Below are 17385 nucleotides of genomic sequence, written 5' to 3' on the forward strand. Positions count from 1 at the left end.
TGCCAGCCCTGCAAACTCAGCCTGAGATTTGAGTCAAACCGGGTTCTTTCCTATATGAATGTCATCACCTTAATAAACATTCTTTATGCTCATTTGCTTTCTCTGTTAGTCCATGAAGCTGCACTGGGGGCAGAATTTGGCCTGCAATTGGAGCTTAGTTAACAATTCTGTTGATAAGTGATAAGAAACATGATCCAGCTCACTTTCTGCTAGCTACGTTAGCTCTGCAGATATAGAAGCAAGAGGAAGTGAAAACGCTTTCCACTATGGATAAAATTCCCCCTGTGCAGATGGTTGGCACAAGGCCTATGTAACACTTAAGTCCCATTTTAAATGGGCTTATGTAGTTTTAGGTGTGCATAGGCCTTGCACTGTCTGTACAGGGTTGAATTTCTCCCTCATATAAATAGACATGACTGAGCATTTCAGCAAGCCCCTTGTTCTGTGATGGATGTCATGTCTCCTGAAGTGGGAGCCAGCAATCCATGAGTTGGGGGAGATCTAAAATGAAAGTACAGTATGCTGAATGCCCCTCTCTTATAGATGTTATTTGGGGGCACTTCATCTACATTTATTTTCAGTTTTTTAAAGCTACTTGCCTGCCAGCTTTGAGCATTGAATTAGGATAGCCTTGCGCTTAAGGAGCTAGACTGGGATGTAGGAGTTCAGTTTCCAGCTCTGAGTCTTGTCTTTTTGGCCTAATTTCCCAACAATTAAAAGTGGATAACAATACTTCCTTTATGTCTTGTCTATTTAGACTGTAAACTCCTAGGGGCAGGGACTGTCTCTTACTGTATGTATAGTGCTTGGCACAAAAGGCCCTGATTTCAGCTGGAGGTTCTAAGTGTTACTAGAGTATAAATATTGTGATAACTGTTTATTGAGTAAACAGGGTACCAATTGTTTGACTACACTTGTGGTTCATTCCCAAAAAAAGTTCAAGAGACCAAATAACCAAACTTAGGCAAATGTATTGTTTAAAGTCAAAGCAGTATAACATGAAAAGGAGACATAAGTCCCCACCTTCCAAGAGCCAATCCTTACCTCCCAGCATGGTCACCTCACACAGGAGGTGTGCGTCACAGATATGCATTTCAGCTTGTATCTGTAGTATGATTTTAGAATTACAAAATTCTTTGCACTTCACTAAAAGCCAACCCACCAGTTTGTAACCATTCCTCAACTTGTTTTTGTTCTGTACTTTTCTTATCTCTGTTTTGGATACTACATTCCAAACCAGTTGCCCATGAAGATACTTATAGTAGGACATAGAATTCTGAGAAATTTTGATTTGCTAATGCCAAAGCTGACTTAGCTTTACAAAGAGTTATGGGATAGTTAGCATGAATGAACAAATGTAAGCATAATATCCTTCAAATATAAAACTTTGCTAATATTTAATGCATATTGATATGGTGTGCAATCTGTATAATATATACGTATTGGCTAATGACTTGATTGATTTCTTTTGCATCTACCTACCTCCATAACCAGTGCGCTGTTCTGAAATGTGTTTCTCCAAGGTGAGCCGTAGTTTAGTAGTTCCATCTGGCTCATCTGGATTTATCTGATCCACCAAAATAAAATGGGAGTGATTGTTGTCAAGGGAGTACAGTGGCCCTTGGCCATTATCATCTGACTTGTAGCATACAAGGTTTTCATTCTAGAAAAGAGAGAGGTTAATCTCCATAAATTTTTTTTCTATTTTTCTGATTTTAGTGGTTTTGCACTATGTCCTAGAAGAAAATAAATATTCCGACACTTCCAATAAAGTCTCTTTTAAAAGTTGGGAAGAAGAGACTGTCATCTTTGTAAAAGACACCAGATTGGGCAGTGCTAGAAAATGAAGTCTTCTGAGTCTCCCTTTTGGATTCTGCAAAATATACTGACACCAAACATCTTGTTTGTGACTTGGGCATCAGTTCAGAACTCCTGGCAATATGTTTTTCTGATCTTAGACAAATATGTTTCTGATCTTAGACAAATGACAAAGGCCACAGACCCTGATGACTGGGGAATAGAGCCTAAAGAGTTCCTAAAGTCTCTGCTCATGTAAATGGGTGTATTTCCATCGACTTCCATTGCATTAGGTCTGTTTTTACACCAGTAATTAATTTCAGGCACTATATGTACATACTAATTCAAACTGTGAAGCATTACTTTGTTGGCAAGACTATGCATGGTCTAATCGATCAGTTCTCAACCTGGAAGTTGCACTCTCTGGGGAGTGGGTCATAGAAAGTGTGTGTGTGTGTGTGTGTTTGGGGAGGGTGTAACCCTTCTTTTTTCTTCCTCTTCCCCTCTCCCATGACCAGATGGGTGGGATGTCCTGAAACTTTTTTTTTCTACTGCAACATGGAGTCACTGCCCAGAAAAGGTTGAGAACCACTGTCTAGGCACAAAAGCTTTATATACATCTATATAATTTTCCCCATTCTGGCAATAAATCCCTTCCTCCTAGCGCCCATCTGCTATTATATGGGTGTATTGTCAGCAGCAGCTCAAACTAGGATTGCCCACCTCTCTTGTCTTCTCTCATCGTGATCCTTTAATTTAGCTCCCATTGCAGTAGGATGGTTTTCAATAAATAAACAAACACACTCCTCTTCCCTTTCCCCTTCCTCCACCTCCCCACTGACACTTAACACTGGACTCTAGCAAGATGCAGCCAATTTGTCTGCTCAGTCATTTTGCTTGTGTGTTGCTTTCCTTTGCCCCTCCCTCCTGCTGTCTTTTTGTTCTGTATGGGGTAGGGATGTGTCATTGTACGTGTCTGGACAGTTCTGTGCACAGCAGTGGTACCATATAAATAATTGACTGGGGCCTGAGGGTCAGGAGCATATTTCAGTAGCCAAGGGCCAAATCCTAAACCCAGGGACCCTCTGCAACCCCAAGCCCTCTAATGACACAGTTTGGCCAGGGGTCACGAAGAACTGAGGTGTAATCCTGAAGGCAGAAGTCAATCCCAGGGCATGACCCAGATCCTTCTCATTCTCTGGAGGCAAGGATGAGGCACTGAGTATAGCAGTGAGCAGATCTGTGGCGCTGACTGATAAATAAAAACATGCAGAGTTAGCCCCAGGATCAAGGATCTGCAACTGGCTCTTTAGGCCATCTTCTGTGTATACACACAGTGCAAATATAGGTTTCAGAGTGGTAGCCGTGTTAGTCTGTATCAGCAAAAACAACATGGAGTCCTTGTGGCACCTCACAGACTAACACATTTATTTGGGCTTAAGCTTTCATGGGCTAAAACGTGCTTCGTCAGATGCATGGAGTGGAAAATATAGTAGGTAGGTATAAATACACAGCATATGAAAAGCTGGGAGTTGCCTTATCAAGTGGGGGGATCAGTGCTAATAAGCCAATTCAATTAAGGTGGAAGTGGGCTATTCTCAACAGTTGACAAGAAGGGAGAAAAAACTACTGTTGTAGTGCTAATGAGTTCAATGTAATCAAGGTGGCCAATTTTCAAACAGTTGACAAGAAGGTGTGAGTGTCAGCAGGGGGGGAAATTAGTTTTTGTAGTGACTAATTTTATAGTGACTGTAGAAAATTATGTAGAATGTAGAAAAATATTAGTGATATCCTACTAATATATAAAGAAGTTCTTCCTCCAAGCTCTTCTTAAGTCAGCACTTTTCTCCTGGACTCTGTACTAATCAAATGTATAATACCGACACCTGCTGAATATTTGCAGCATTGCTTGTTAAGCAGGGGGAGATGTCTATGGTGTGCATACACATGGTGCAAAATCATTATGATCCTAATATAATTTCAGATCTTTCCTGTTCATTCTCATTTTGCTCCTTGGCGTTGTCATCTAGAGCAGCTTAACTGTTTTGCTGCCTACCATTAGTAATTATTTTTGGAGAGGCAGTTCATGTTTAAATGATTCCATACTATAAGTGTTATGAGAAAAATACCTTCACACTGTCCAGAATCTCTCCATGCTGAATTTTTCCCAGTGAAGTTATTCCTATTGTAATCACTCTTACTCTGGCTGAAGTACTAGCCAGTGTGTGATCTTGGACTGCTTGCCCTATATGCCTCGTTATTCCAACACGTAAAGCACTGGTAAAGATCCAGGCACCTGAAATTAATTCAATAAAAACATTATGGAGTTAGTTGCTTTACCATTTGGCATATAAATACCTCTAACTATGTGTTTGTCCAGGCTGGCTCTAGATATTCTTGGGGCATCTGAGAAGTCAATCTTTGAGGCCTCAAGCAGATATCGATAATTTGTGTCATTACATATAGAATCACAGTCAGTAATAAACAGGACACTTTTATTAAAGAAAGCAATGACAAACGATAGGCACAAACAAACATGTTTCAGACATCTTGAGTTCCAGCTTTGTCATCTTGGTTTAACAGGAACCATAATTCCATCTGGGATGTTTGATGGAGCACGAAGAATCATCTAGAGGCAGAATGATATTACTGGAAGTAAAGATATGACAGTCTGCATATCTGGGGCAGTACTACTTCTTGGGGGAAGGGGTGGAGGGTGGGAACTGGGGAGGTGGCATCTTGCAATTGGGTTGGAGGACTAAATTGGCAGGACTGATCATGGGATGTTGGAAATGGCTGGTAGATGAGATGCTGCATTAGGGTTTTTCCATTTAGCTCTATAGGAAAGTATCTGACACTCTCTTCTCCTTTCTCTCTGGTGTACTGGAGAGTGGACTCCTCAAAAGAACAGGGCTCTGTTTATTCTTCACGTGCCTAGGGTAAGCCACGGTGGTTACCAGACCCAAATGCTGTAGTGACAACCACACCACTTGAGGTCATCCTCGCTAAATGATTTAGCATATTCTGCAAACTGTGGCAGTAGACAATAAGGACAGTAAAATAAAAATAAGTCCTTAGCACTGTCCGCTTGTAGGTATTGAGATGATTTGCAGCATAGGAAGTGTACAGTCAGTATAAACAGCAGCTGCAATGATCTCAATAACTATTTCTGTTTATGATACTTCTGATACTACCTTAGTACTTGGCTTTTTTTAGTAATGAAAAGCAAAACGGCACTGTGACCATTCTTTTTCCAGAACCAGCAAAGCAATATGAACAGAGTGTATACTATATTGAGCACTAAAGTATGCTTTAAGCACTTTATAAACTTCAAAATGCAGTTATGCTCATAGGGCAAAGAAAAAATGGCTTCTTAACTGACAGATGTGTATTCAGAGTCCTATTTGCCAATTGTTGTGTCAATATTTCAAATACTTTTCATTCCTGTTAGCCCTGCAGTGAACAACAGGTAAAGTGAACCAGATTTTCTTCTGGTTTCTGCATCACTTAACAAAATTGTCAACTCAGTTCCAATAAAAAATTCTTTATGAATGGTGAGGATGTGATGCCCACAATAGGTCAGTTTGACTTTCAGATGCCAGTTAAAAGACACAAAAACACACACACTTTTAATTATAAGGTGAAAAGATTCAGGTGGTATTTTTCAGAAGTTCTTTCTTGTCTCAACTCCATCAAGACTGACTTCAATGGGAATGTAGTTAGGCCAATACTGAGTGCTTTTGAAAATCCTGCCACTAATAGGGAGCTTGAGAGAGAAAATTAGTATGGATCCCACTGACACACCTTTTTCCCCATCACCTTTTAGAGTATAACTGCACTTCAAATGTTTATCAGTTGCAAGAACCACACCTGGAGTAATTTGAATGAAATAGTAAATAATTGAGATACAAGTTACTGCAGTTTGACTATCATTAATACATATCTTAATACAGGTGTAGGCCACCATCCAGCAAAGCCCTTAAGCATGTATTTAATAGTTATGCATATGGGCAGTTCCACTGAAATTAATGATGAAAGATTGGTAAATGCTGGATGGGGACTTTTTAGGGTGGAGGTAGAACTTATGTTCCCGATTTTGGAAGTTGAACCAACCAGTGCTTTCTGTGGCCTTTACAAGTCCTTTTCTTAAGGTGTCCCGTAACCAAGGTTTCATTTGGAAGTTTTCTTCTTCTCCAACTAAAGAGACAACCAAGTTGGGAGCAGGTAGGTTCCATTTGTTGATCATAATATCAAATATAACTCCAGGATGGATGGCACATGGAACTTTAACAAACTGTAATAAACAAAAGGGCACCGAATAACAAGATAGCAGTACAGTATAACCCCTATCTTTACAAATTAATTGGTAAAATTGTACCTCTCAACTACAGCAAATACAGAGTATAAGTTGCAGTGTGGTACACTGCATTGCTTTATTCTTCCCTCACACCACTATAAAGTGATTTCTAATGCATTGGAGGCATCAGAACATGAAGAGATGTTGACTTGTTCTTCATCAAGATCATTTTTATGTGATTTCCCTTTCTCTCTCCCCTCTGTCCTCCCATTAGTGGAAATGGTTTGTATGCAGTACCTGGTCATTAGCAAGATTGGTGTTCATCAAATTATGGTTTTACTGTAGAGAATGGGTTAGAGATGTTATGTATATAATTGGAACAGATGGGAAAAAATCCGTCACCATAACAGTGAAATACTGTGCTAACAGACCTTAATATTCAAAAAGAAGGAGTTTGTCTCCGAGAAGAGTGAGACTTGGCATGTCAGGTCAAGGTGGTGTAGGACACAAAACTTTTTGTGGACAGGAAGCCTGTGCTGGGGTGTACAAACCCCACGCTGGCAGTGACAGAGTTTAAGGGGAGCGTGACAACCCAATTAGCCCAATCTGTGTCACCTGCAGGGGAGACAGATCATTAAGTACTAGCCCCAACTGGGGAGAACCAGACTGGGTGTTTCCTGTAAATGTAGGGAAAGAGAGAGGTGACCCCGGAGAAACGTAGTTGGGAGTTTATGGTTTCTGGGAAAGGAACCACAGAGGGGTCTGCAGGAAGGAGTTGGTACCCTGGGACTCTCCCTGAAGGGAGAAGGCAGTTGGGGAGAAGGAGACTTCAGAAGCAGGCCTGGGAGAAAAGAGACTCCAGGAGAGAGGCCCTGAGGGTCAGCAGCTCGAGAGGAGCCAGGTGTCAAGGAGAAAGCCCTGTGAGGTGGTGCTCTGTAACAGAGGCAGGAAGAACTCTGCAGAGACTAGGAGAGCGGGAAAGAGACTGCAGAGAATTGCATCTGGGGAGGGCAGAAGAAATTTTGTTCCCTTGAGTTTAGACACCTTGTGTCACAGAGTAACAGTAACATTGGCCCTTTAAGGGTACATCTACACAGCGATTAAACACCCATGGCTGGCCTGGGTCACCTGGGTTGGGCTCAGGTAGCAGGGATGTAAAACTGCAGTATAAATGGTTAGGATCAGACTGGTGCCTGAGCTCTAGGACCCTGTGAGGGGAGAGGGCCCCAGGTTCCAGCCTGAGCCCAAATGTCTACACAATGATTATTTATTATTATTTTTAGCCCTGCAGCCCGATCGTCGTGAGTCCAAACCTGCTGACCCAGACCAGCTGCAGCTGGGCCCCGGGTCTTTTATTCGAGTGTAGATGTACCCTTAGAGGGAAGAGGCCAATGTGCCTATGACTGGTCAATTTAGGCTTGAGAGGGCACCTGGCCCTAGAGGGAAGGAGACCTAGAGAGTCAGAGCCTGAGAAGAGTCAGATGCAGGAGGTGGTGTGGCAAGAGCTGCCTCAGACTCGAAGGCAGGGAACAGCAAGGAAGAGCTGGCAGGAGCTTCTTGGGAGAGAGCTTCAGGAGTTCCAGCAGAGAAAGCTGAGCTCCTATGGAATCTGTAACAGGAGTGTTGGAGAGAAGTGACACAAGCTGAGGACCCCTGATAAGTAGAAGGCTTGGGCAGTGGCCCGAAGAGGATCTGGCTTGGTCAGAAGAGCTGAACCCAGAAGCAAGAAATCTGTTGTTGGTGCCCCTGAGCAGGGATAGGACTCACAGGCAGGCAGGTCTGGAGGAGTAAAACATTGCAGAAATGGAGAGCCCTCTGGATAAAGAAGTGAGTGAAAGGCAGCAAGAGATGGATCACTCTCAGATAGGGACGTCTGGAGAGTGCGGCCCTTTATCGGGGGTAAATGGGAACAAAGTGCTGCTGCTATTGACTTTTGGGTGGGTGCTGTGAAGGTGATCTTCCTGGAGAGAGGAATGGGAAAATCTCCCTCTATCTTTGTATGTTTGTTACAGAAGTTGGTTTGACTTACAAGATGTTAGGGTATTACTGCACTGGTGTATGTGAATAAATGTATGTCCAGGGGTAGGCTTTGTACGGGATACTGAAGGACTATGCCCCTCTTATGGATGAAAGAAAGTAAAAATTGAGGCAGGTGCCTCTGCCGGAAGCTGGTGGGTGTCCAAGGCAGGGCTGACCTATCACACTCTGGAGGATGTGGTTCTCTTTCTGTGACCTGGTCAAAGGGCCATGTCACTGCCCAGACCACTGAAGTCTGGAGGGGATAGTGAAGCAGAGGGACTGCAATGCTGAGTTTTGCCATGAGGAAGCACTTCAGGACAGTGAGTCTAACAGAGCCACACATTAGGACTGATCCTGCAGCCCTTGCTGAGGCAGTTCTGCCTTAGGAATTGCCATATCAGATCAACAGTGGGCAGCCATCACCATAGTCCCTGAACCCATCAAAATCGTAAGTGTATGTATCCTCACCACACCCCTTTGAGGTAGGAAAGTACTATTATCCCCGTTTTATAGATGGGGAACTGAGTCTGAGAGACTAAGTGATGCCCAAAGTCACAAGTTTTAGCTTAATACTCTTTCTGGCACTGGCCACTACAAAATACATCAGAAGAAGGTGCAGAAGACCCTGTGATGGACAAGTATGGAAAAACCTTCCAATAGAGGGGAGTGTCTGCCCAACCTCCATCACCCAGTTTTTGACTTTTTTGTACGGAAAAGGTTTTATATTCCTTTTTTAAAAATAAACAAATCTTGGATGTTATCCATATAAATATCTAGTCATGTCTTTTTAATCCTGTTAAGTTCTGAAGCATTATTGAGTTCTTTTTCAATGTCTTTGTCCTCCTCAACTGCTGTCTTGACTCCTGTGGAGTCCAACGGGCTTAACCATTTTGTCACAGACTTCTTGTTTCTGCACTATCTGAATTATTTCTTGTATGTTTTTATGTCTTTGACTATTTGCTCTTCAAATACTCTCTTAGCCTTCCTAATTTTCATGACCTGCTTTAGTTTATGCTCTTTTCCCACTGGCTTCACTTGTGCTGGATTTCTACTTTCTGTGGATACCTGTTTGACTCAAATAATCTGTTGATAATTCAGTGATGCAGAGTTCAGTGACAAGCAAAGATTTCTTTGCTGATGTATTTACTAAATACGATGCATGGTTTTCATCATTGGATTGGCATTAAAAGTCTAAAACAGATCAGTGATGTCAATAGGATCAGCCAGAGGAAATAAACCAAAGTGCCTCAGCTCTTAAAATATTTACCAGAAGAGTATAGTACATTCACGTCTTCTAGACCATTGCTGTAAACTAGAGCTAAGTACTGCAACCACATATCCCCATTTTATTAAGCTTTCCCATCCCACCATTCAACTGTGGACATATAATTGATATATAATTATGATCTAATTTCCTAGGGCTATTCATGAGTGTGTTGTCTTCATTCTATAGTAATAGTGACTTAATGTTTATATATGACACTTTAAATCACATGCTGTTTTGTTTCCAATAAGGCTTGCTTTTATTATATACTATAAAAGATATTGGGTTTTTTTTTAAATAAGGATGGGTACAAATTACAGAACAACAGAAACAAAAGAAAAAGTGTTAAAACCACCTATTTATACATTTTGCCTCCAACAAAATAGGCTTCTGCAAGGAAGCCTTAGACTGTTTTAAAAAATCTACTGAACAGTAACCTGTATAACTCTCAACATGCATACCACTCACACAAGCCATTGCGTGATCTTATCAATAACACCCTTTATCACTGCCTCCATGAATCCTATGCTTCCTCCTGTTTTTATCTTAATTTTGTTGTAAGGTCTTCTGGGTGCAGACTCCAAGAGGGACTCCAGCCCCTACATGCTATTCTGATGGTGTATTAGGATGGTAAAGAAACCCACAAGGGGCCAAGGAGAATTCCCCAGGGATAAACTTTGCATTGGACCACCTGTCCCGTGCTGGTCTGTTGGCATACTGTTGGGTGCTGGGGATAGAACCAGGGATGGGGAAACAAATCAAACCACTGTGACTGGTCTGGTAATGCTGTGGAGGCTGCTATAACTGAAAGCAGCTCCTAGAGCTACCTATGTAACATCAGGGACTGTTTTGGTCCTGCAGCAGCCTACAGTCTAAAAGACACAGTTTCCTACCTACAAGTCTCCCTGGGCTGTGCCTTCCATAGAGATGCAGCATAGAGTTTGATCATCCGTTTTCATTTATTTTGTACTGCACATTCTTAGTGAAATATGCATAGGCCAAGATTTTAAAAGTGCCTTGTGATTTTGGGAACCTGTTCTTTTTTTGAATACCCAACTTGAGACATTGTAAAGGTGCCTGATTTTTCAAAGGATGGATGCTCAGTCCTTTCTGAAAATCAGGCCCCTTAAAAGTTGTAGCAATTTTTTAATCACTAATCCTGGTTTTTTTTTAAACTTGGCTGCTAGTAACCATTTTATAAGTATATTTGTTGTTGCAGTTTAGATAGGAAATCCCACTGTATTTTTGTATCCTTCCTCCTTTTTCTTTTGCATCTGCCTATTTTGAATGCATGAGTTTGTTACCTTTGTATGGTCACTAAACCACACACATTGCTGTGGCATCTGAGCATTTTCCAAAGTTAAAAAATAAATAGGTGACTGACATAGGTGAGATTTTCACCTTCTCTGTGTTTGTATACTGGGTAATAAGTGACACCAGAGTCTTGAAGGTGTCATTTGGCTGAATATGATTGCGAATGCAAATGCATACACATATCCCTTAGCAAAGTGGCTCTCAGCCTTTCCAGACTACTGTATCCCTTTCAGGAGTCTGATTTGTCTTGGTTACCCCGAAGTTTCACCTCCCTTAAAATCTACTTGCTTACAAAATCAGACACACAAATACGAAGTCACAGCACACTGTTACTGAAAAATTGCTGACTTTCTCATTTTTACCACATAATTGTAAAATAAATCAATTGGAATATAAATATTGTACTTACATATCAGTGTATAGTCTATAGAGCAGTACAAACAAGTCATTGTCTGTATGAAATGTTAGTTTGTATGACTTCACTAGTGCTTTTTACATAGCCTGTTGTAAAACTAGGTAAATATCTAGGTGAGTTGATGTACCCCCTGGAAGGCCTCTGCGTACCCCTGGTTGAGAACCACTGCCCCAGAGGCAGGGGTGTCCAGTGGTTGGAATGCAGGGCTGGGAGCCTGGGATGCCTGAGTCCTCTTCCTACCTTTGTCACTGATTCACCTTGCCATTACTTTGCACTTTACACATTTTGGGCCAGATCCTCAACTAGTGTAAATCAGTATAGCTTCATCCAAAGTAGCTATGCTGACTTACAGCAGCTAAGGATCTGCTCAGAATCCCATGCCTTCATCAGCACAAGCCTTGGTGAGTGGCTAAGAGGAGTTCTGGAGTCTCGGTGACTGTGGAGGACTTGTCTTGGGAGAGTTTTACTAGATAGCATCCAAGAGTGAGATTATGGATATGGGATGGATAGAAGGTAACAGAAACTTCTTCTGGAAGTACAGAGGGAAGAAGTCAGGGTAGAATTTTAATAAATAGGCAAAGGATACATTTTTAAAATGTTTTAAAAAGTAGACATTTAAAAAATTGATGGGCAGAAGCTGAAATAGGCAAATGATATGCAAATAGACAAAGCTGGGAAGGGTAAAATAAACTAAAAAAGTGTAAATGGTTCAAAGCCATCCAGTTGTGCATGATGCTTATTTATGTAACCAAGTGATTTTATAACTGTCAGCCCCCGCCCCTTCCTCCATTCTTCTTGTTTGTTGCATTTGTGTGTCTTATTTTAAATTAGATTGTAAGCTCTTTGGGGCAAGAACCATGAATTCACATGGGCTTGTACAGCACACAGCACTGATACTCCAATCCTGTTTTTGAAACTTTGCATGCTACTGTAATGCAAATTAACTAATCTGACAACAGGAATAGAAGTCAAGAACCTGAAGTTCCTTAATGGAAGAAGTATCATACCTTCCCACGTTTCTTTCCAGAAGCCATGAAGTCAATTTCTCCTGTACAGTATGGCAATTCCCTTCTGAGTGCTTCTTCTTTGTCATTACTGCAAAGTTTGGCTTCAGTGTCTTCCATTGGAACAGTGGTATGGTAATTAGTGCAGATGGATTCTCTGAAATAATGGAGCACTTAAAGATGAGAGTTCAAAAATATTCAGGTTAGAATGGCAAATTTTGTGACTTTCCCAAAGTTAATAAATTACTCTTCATTTGGCATGTTCATCTATATTCCCCTATTTTACCCTTTATCACAGGAATAGTCAATTATTTTTTTGTTGAGGTCCAAATTTCTTGGTCAAGATTCAGACCAGAGAATTTAATTAAAAAATTAATAACAATAATTATAATAAGTAAATAAAAAGATTTTGAGATCAGTTCAAAAGCATCTGACTGTCTGGATTTGGCCTGTGGTCTGCCTATTGACTACCCCTGCTTTAGCATTTTGTCTTAATATTAATATGTTATAGTAGTAGCATAACATTATATTACAGACAAGACGGGAGTCCCATTTGCTAAGTGGTGTGAGGGCTGCCTGTTACTGTGCACATATACAGCAGAGTTTAGCAGCAAAGTAGACGAGACAAAGGAAGTACTATAATACTCCTCTGGCAGATAGGGAGCCAAAGCACAAAGATTTGAAGTGAGTTGCCCAGGGTCACATGGGAAATCTACGGCAGAGCCAGGAATTGAACCAAGGTCTCTCAAGCTGAAAAGAGGGGCCTTGGCATGAAACAGTTGTGCTCGTGGCAGCAACTAGTGATGTTTGGGTTGCAACTTCTTGGTGTTGTCATCCCATTGTGCTACCCAGATGCTGTGGTGTTGTGTAGCAACCCAAAATAACAAAGTTGATGCTTTTGTACTGGCTTGAAGCTATCTGGGGGGAGGTTCAGCCCCAGCTGTTCATGGGAATGACTTACTGATTGCATGTGTCTCATTTTCAGTGTGAGACTTGAATGCTCTGTAGCTGTCGGGCACAACATAAAAGTCTCACAGTCCCATCCGTACGTGGATGTAGCTATGCATTTGCAGAAGAGGGAAGCCCACCAAGACAGCATGCTCCCAATGTTGCAGAAACTTACCTGTAACTAAAATCTATGAGAAGTTCCTCTTGCGTTAACCTGTGTGAATCTAATGGAACTGTGCTATGTTTTGGGGTTTAAACCAGCAATTCAGTCAGTAAAATCTGTTTGTCATGTGTCTGCTACTCTCCCACAGACTGGCTAAAGATGCTAGGGTTGAAAAAAGCAAAACCACCTTGCACCTGTATGAAAATTGATAGAATCATAGACTATCAGGGTTGGAAGGGACCTCAGGAGGTCATCTAGTCCAACCCCCTGCTCAAAGCAGGACCAATCCCCAACTAAACCATCCCAGCCAGGGCTTTGTCAAGGCTGACCTTAAAGACCTCTAAGGAAGGAGATTTCATCACCTCCCTAGACAACCCATTCCAGTGCTTCACCGTCCTCCTAGTGAAAAAGTTTTTCCTGATATCCATCCTAAACCTCCCACACTGCAACTTGAGACCATTACTCCTTGTTCTGTCATCTGGTACCACTGAGAACAGTCTAGATCCATCCTCTTTGGAACTCCCTTTCAGGTAGTTGAAAGCAGCTATCAAATCCCCCTCATTCTTCTCTTCTGCAGATGAAACAATCCCAATTCCTTCAGCCTCTCCTCATAAGTCATGTGCACTAGCCCCCTAATCACTCTTGTTGCCCTCTGCTGGACTCCTTCCAATTTTTCCACGTCCTTCTTGTAGCATGGGGCCCAAAACTGGACACAGTATTCCAGATGAGGCATCACCAGTGTCGAATAGAGGGCAACTATCACATCCCTTGAACTGCTGGCAATGCACCTACTTATATAGCTCAAAATGCCGTTAGCCTTCTTGGCAACAAGGGCACACTGTTGATTCATATCCAACTTCTCGTCCACTGTAACCCCTAGTTCTTTTTCTGCAGAACTGCTGCCTAGCGATTCAGTCCCTAGTCTGTAGCAGGGCATGGGATTCGTCTATCCTAAGTGCAGGACTCTGCACTTGTCCTTGTTGAACCTCATCAGATTTCTTTTGGTGCAATCCTCTAATTTTTCTAGGTCCCTTTGTATCCTATCTCTACCCTCAGGAGTATCTACCACTCCTCCCAGTTTAGTGTCATCTGCAAACTTGCTGAGGGTGCAGTCCACGCCATCCTCAAGATCAGTGTTTCCCAAACTTGGGATGCCGCTTGTGTAGGGAAAGCCTCTGGCGGGCTGGGCCGGGCCAGGCCAGTTTGTTTACCTGCCGCATCCACAGGTTCAGCCGATCATGGCTCCCACCGGCCTTGGTTTGCTGCTCCAGGCCAATGGGAGTTGTAGGAGGACCATTGGCCTGGAGCAGCGAACCGCGACCAGTGGGAGCCATGAGTGGCCGAACCTGCGGACGCGGCAGGTAAACAAACTGGCCCGGCCTGCCAGGGGCTTTCCCTGCAGAAGTGGCATCCCAAGTTTTGGAAACACTGCTCCAGATCATTAATGAAGATGTTGAAGAAAACCGGCCCCAGGACCGACACTTGGGGCAGTTTGCTTGATATCAGTTGCCAACTAGATATGGAGCCATTGATCACTACCCGTTGAGCCCGACGATCTAGCCAGCTTTCTATCCACCTTATAGTCCATTCATCCAGCCCAAACTACTTTAACTTGCTGGCAAGAATACTGTGGGAGATCGTATCAAAAGCTTTGCTAAAGTCAAGGAATAACACGTCCACTGCTTTCCCCTCATCCACAGAGCCAGTTATCTCCTCATAGAAGGCAATCAGGTTAGTCAGGCATGACTTGCCCTTGGTGAATCCATGCTGACTGTTCCTGATCACTTTCCTCTCCTCTAAGTGCTTCAGAATTGATTCCTTGAGGTCTTGCTCCATGGTTTTTCCAGGGACTGAGATGAGGCTGATTGGCCTGTAGTTTCCCGGCTCCTCCTTCTTCCCTTTTTTTAAAGATGGGCACTACAGTAGCCTTTTTCCAGTCATCCGGGACCTCCCCTGATCACCATGAGTTTTCAAAGATAATGGCCAATGACTCTGCAATCACTTCAGCCAACTCCTTTAGCACCCTCGGATGCAGCTCATCCAGCCCTATGGACTTGTGCTCGTGCAGCTTTTCTAAATGGACTTGTGCTCATCTCCTTCTTTCTCCACAGAGGGCTGGTCCCATGCTGTGTTGCCCATTTCTGTAGTCTGGGAATTGACCTTGTTCGTGAAGACAGAGGCAAAAAAAGTGTTGCGTACATTAGCTTTTTCCACATCCTCTGTCACTAGGTTTCCTTCCTCATTCAGTAAGGGGCCCACACTTTCCTTGACTTTCTTCTTGTTATTAACATACCTGAAGAAAACCTTCTTGTTACTCTTAACATCTCTTTGTATATTTTATGTTTTATCTGATATATTTTATGGCGGTGTAGTAAGACTCCTGCTTGGGCTCATCTTGAAAGTTTGAATCTGAATTCAAACTTGACCAAAGTTTGGGGATTTTTCAATCTGGAAGGTTGGTTTGGGCCTTAGATTTGGGCCTACGTCACAAATTTCAGGTCTGGAACCAGTTCCAAATTTATCCAAAGTCTGGGCATGTTCTAGCCAGATTTTGTTTTCAGGACAAAGCTTCTCAGATGGTGAAAGGTATACTTTCTGGGTATCCATTGATTAACCCTATTAACAATCTCAGGTTATATACAGAAGTTTCTGTTTGGCATTTGGATAGTTATTTTTACAGATACAATCCCCTAGACACTAATCCTGTGACCCTACATCTGACCTGCTCTTCTGGAGACTAGATAGGCAACAGTGGGGCAATAATAAAGCACCTTCATGCAGTGATCAAGACATGGGGGCTTCAATCGCTGGCCTGGTTGTCATAATACTGGAGCCAATGTTAGTAATAACCAGTACAGCTGCCCAGCAGATAGGGTTGTGATCCAGGAAGAAATGCCTGCATTATACAAAGCAGGAAAGGTGGTTCTTCTTTGAGTGATTGCTCATATCCATTCCAGTTAGGTGTGTGCGCCGCGCGTGCACATTCGTCGGAAAACTTTTACCCTAGCAACTCAGTGGGCCGGCAGGTCGCCCCCTAGAGTGGCGCCGTCATGGTGCTCAATATATACTCCTGCCGGCCGGCCCACCCGCTCCTCAGTTCCTTCTTACCGCCCGTGTCGGTCGTTGGAACAGTGGAGCGCGGCTTAGCTGACCTCCACTTCCCTAGCTACTCGTAGTTCTCGTATATAGTTATGCAGTTATAATCCACACTTGTTATGATTTGGCTCATATTTCCCCAAGCCACATCACCGTGCATTCTACCAGGGCTCAGGCTTCATCTGCCGCCTTGCTGGCTCATGTTCCTACCCACGAGATCTGTCGCGCAGCTCCATTGGTCCTCGGTCCATACCTTTGCTTCACAGTATGCCCTGGTTCAACAGTCAAGAGATGCTGTAGCCTCTGGCTCAGCAGTTTTCATTCTGCCACATTTCACTCCGACCCCACCGCCTACGTAAGGCTTGGGATTCACCTAACTGGAATGGATATGAGCAATCACTCGAAGAAGAAAAGACGGTTACTCACCTTTGTAACTGTTGTTCTTCGAGATGTGTTGCTCATATCCATTCCACACCCGCCCTCCTTCCCCACTGTCGGAGTAGCCGGCAAGAAGGAACTGAGGAGCGGGTGGGCCGGCAGGAGTATATATCGAGCACCATGACAGCGCCACTCTAGGGGGTGACCTGCCGGCCCACTGAGTTGCTAGGGTAAAAATTTTCCAACGAATGTGCACGCGTGGCGCACACACCTAACTGGAATGGATATGAGCAACACATCTTGAAGAACAACAGTTACAAAGGTGAGTAACAGTCTTTTCTGACAGCAGAGTGGCAAAACATCAACCCAGAAATTGAACACAATTTAGGATGGCATCCATGCAAGCACCTCCTACAGTCATATATAGAGTTGGCAACCAGGTTAGATGGGACATTGAGCTATTCTGGTACGGAATTTTAGTTTCCTGTGCATTTTGTCCAGGTGACATTGCAGATAATTCCAACAGATGGCACTGCATTTCTTAGTAAGAACTGATTCTAATTCCAGTGTTTACTTATTCCCCTTGTATCTATTCTCTAATCACCCAGGAATAAATAGTTGGACTCTTAATATGCTTGCACTTAAATGCTGATTCTGTTGCATGTCTGGCCTAGCACTGTTACAAGCAGT

At 42.9% G+C, this 17385-nt stretch overlaps 1 protein-coding gene across 1 annotated transcript in view; it reads right to left on the reverse strand.

Moving 5' to 3' along the window:
- TRPM5 (transient receptor potential cation channel subfamily M member 5) overlaps positions 1 to 17385 on the reverse strand; it is a 63636-nt gene that overhangs the window by 45338 nt on the left and 913 nt on the right. Inside the window, exons 2-5 of the mRNA XM_050955978.1 lie at positions 12114 to 12283; positions 5911 to 6091; positions 3927 to 4093; positions 1483 to 1663 (exon numbers count right to left, since the gene is read on the reverse strand). Of these exons, the coding sequence (XP_050811935.1) occupies positions 1483 to 1663; positions 3927 to 4093; positions 5911 to 6091; positions 12114 to 12283 (699 nt within the window). The remainder of the gene's footprint in view (positions 1 to 1482; positions 1664 to 3926; positions 4094 to 5910; positions 6092 to 12113; positions 12284 to 17385) is intronic.

The sequence above is a fragment of the Gopherus flavomarginatus genome, chromosome 5, assembly GCF_025201925.1.
Source record: "Gopherus flavomarginatus isolate rGopFla2 chromosome 5, rGopFla2.mat.asm, whole genome shotgun sequence".
Taxonomy (NCBI): domain Eukaryota; kingdom Metazoa; phylum Chordata; order Testudines; family Testudinidae; genus Gopherus; species Gopherus flavomarginatus.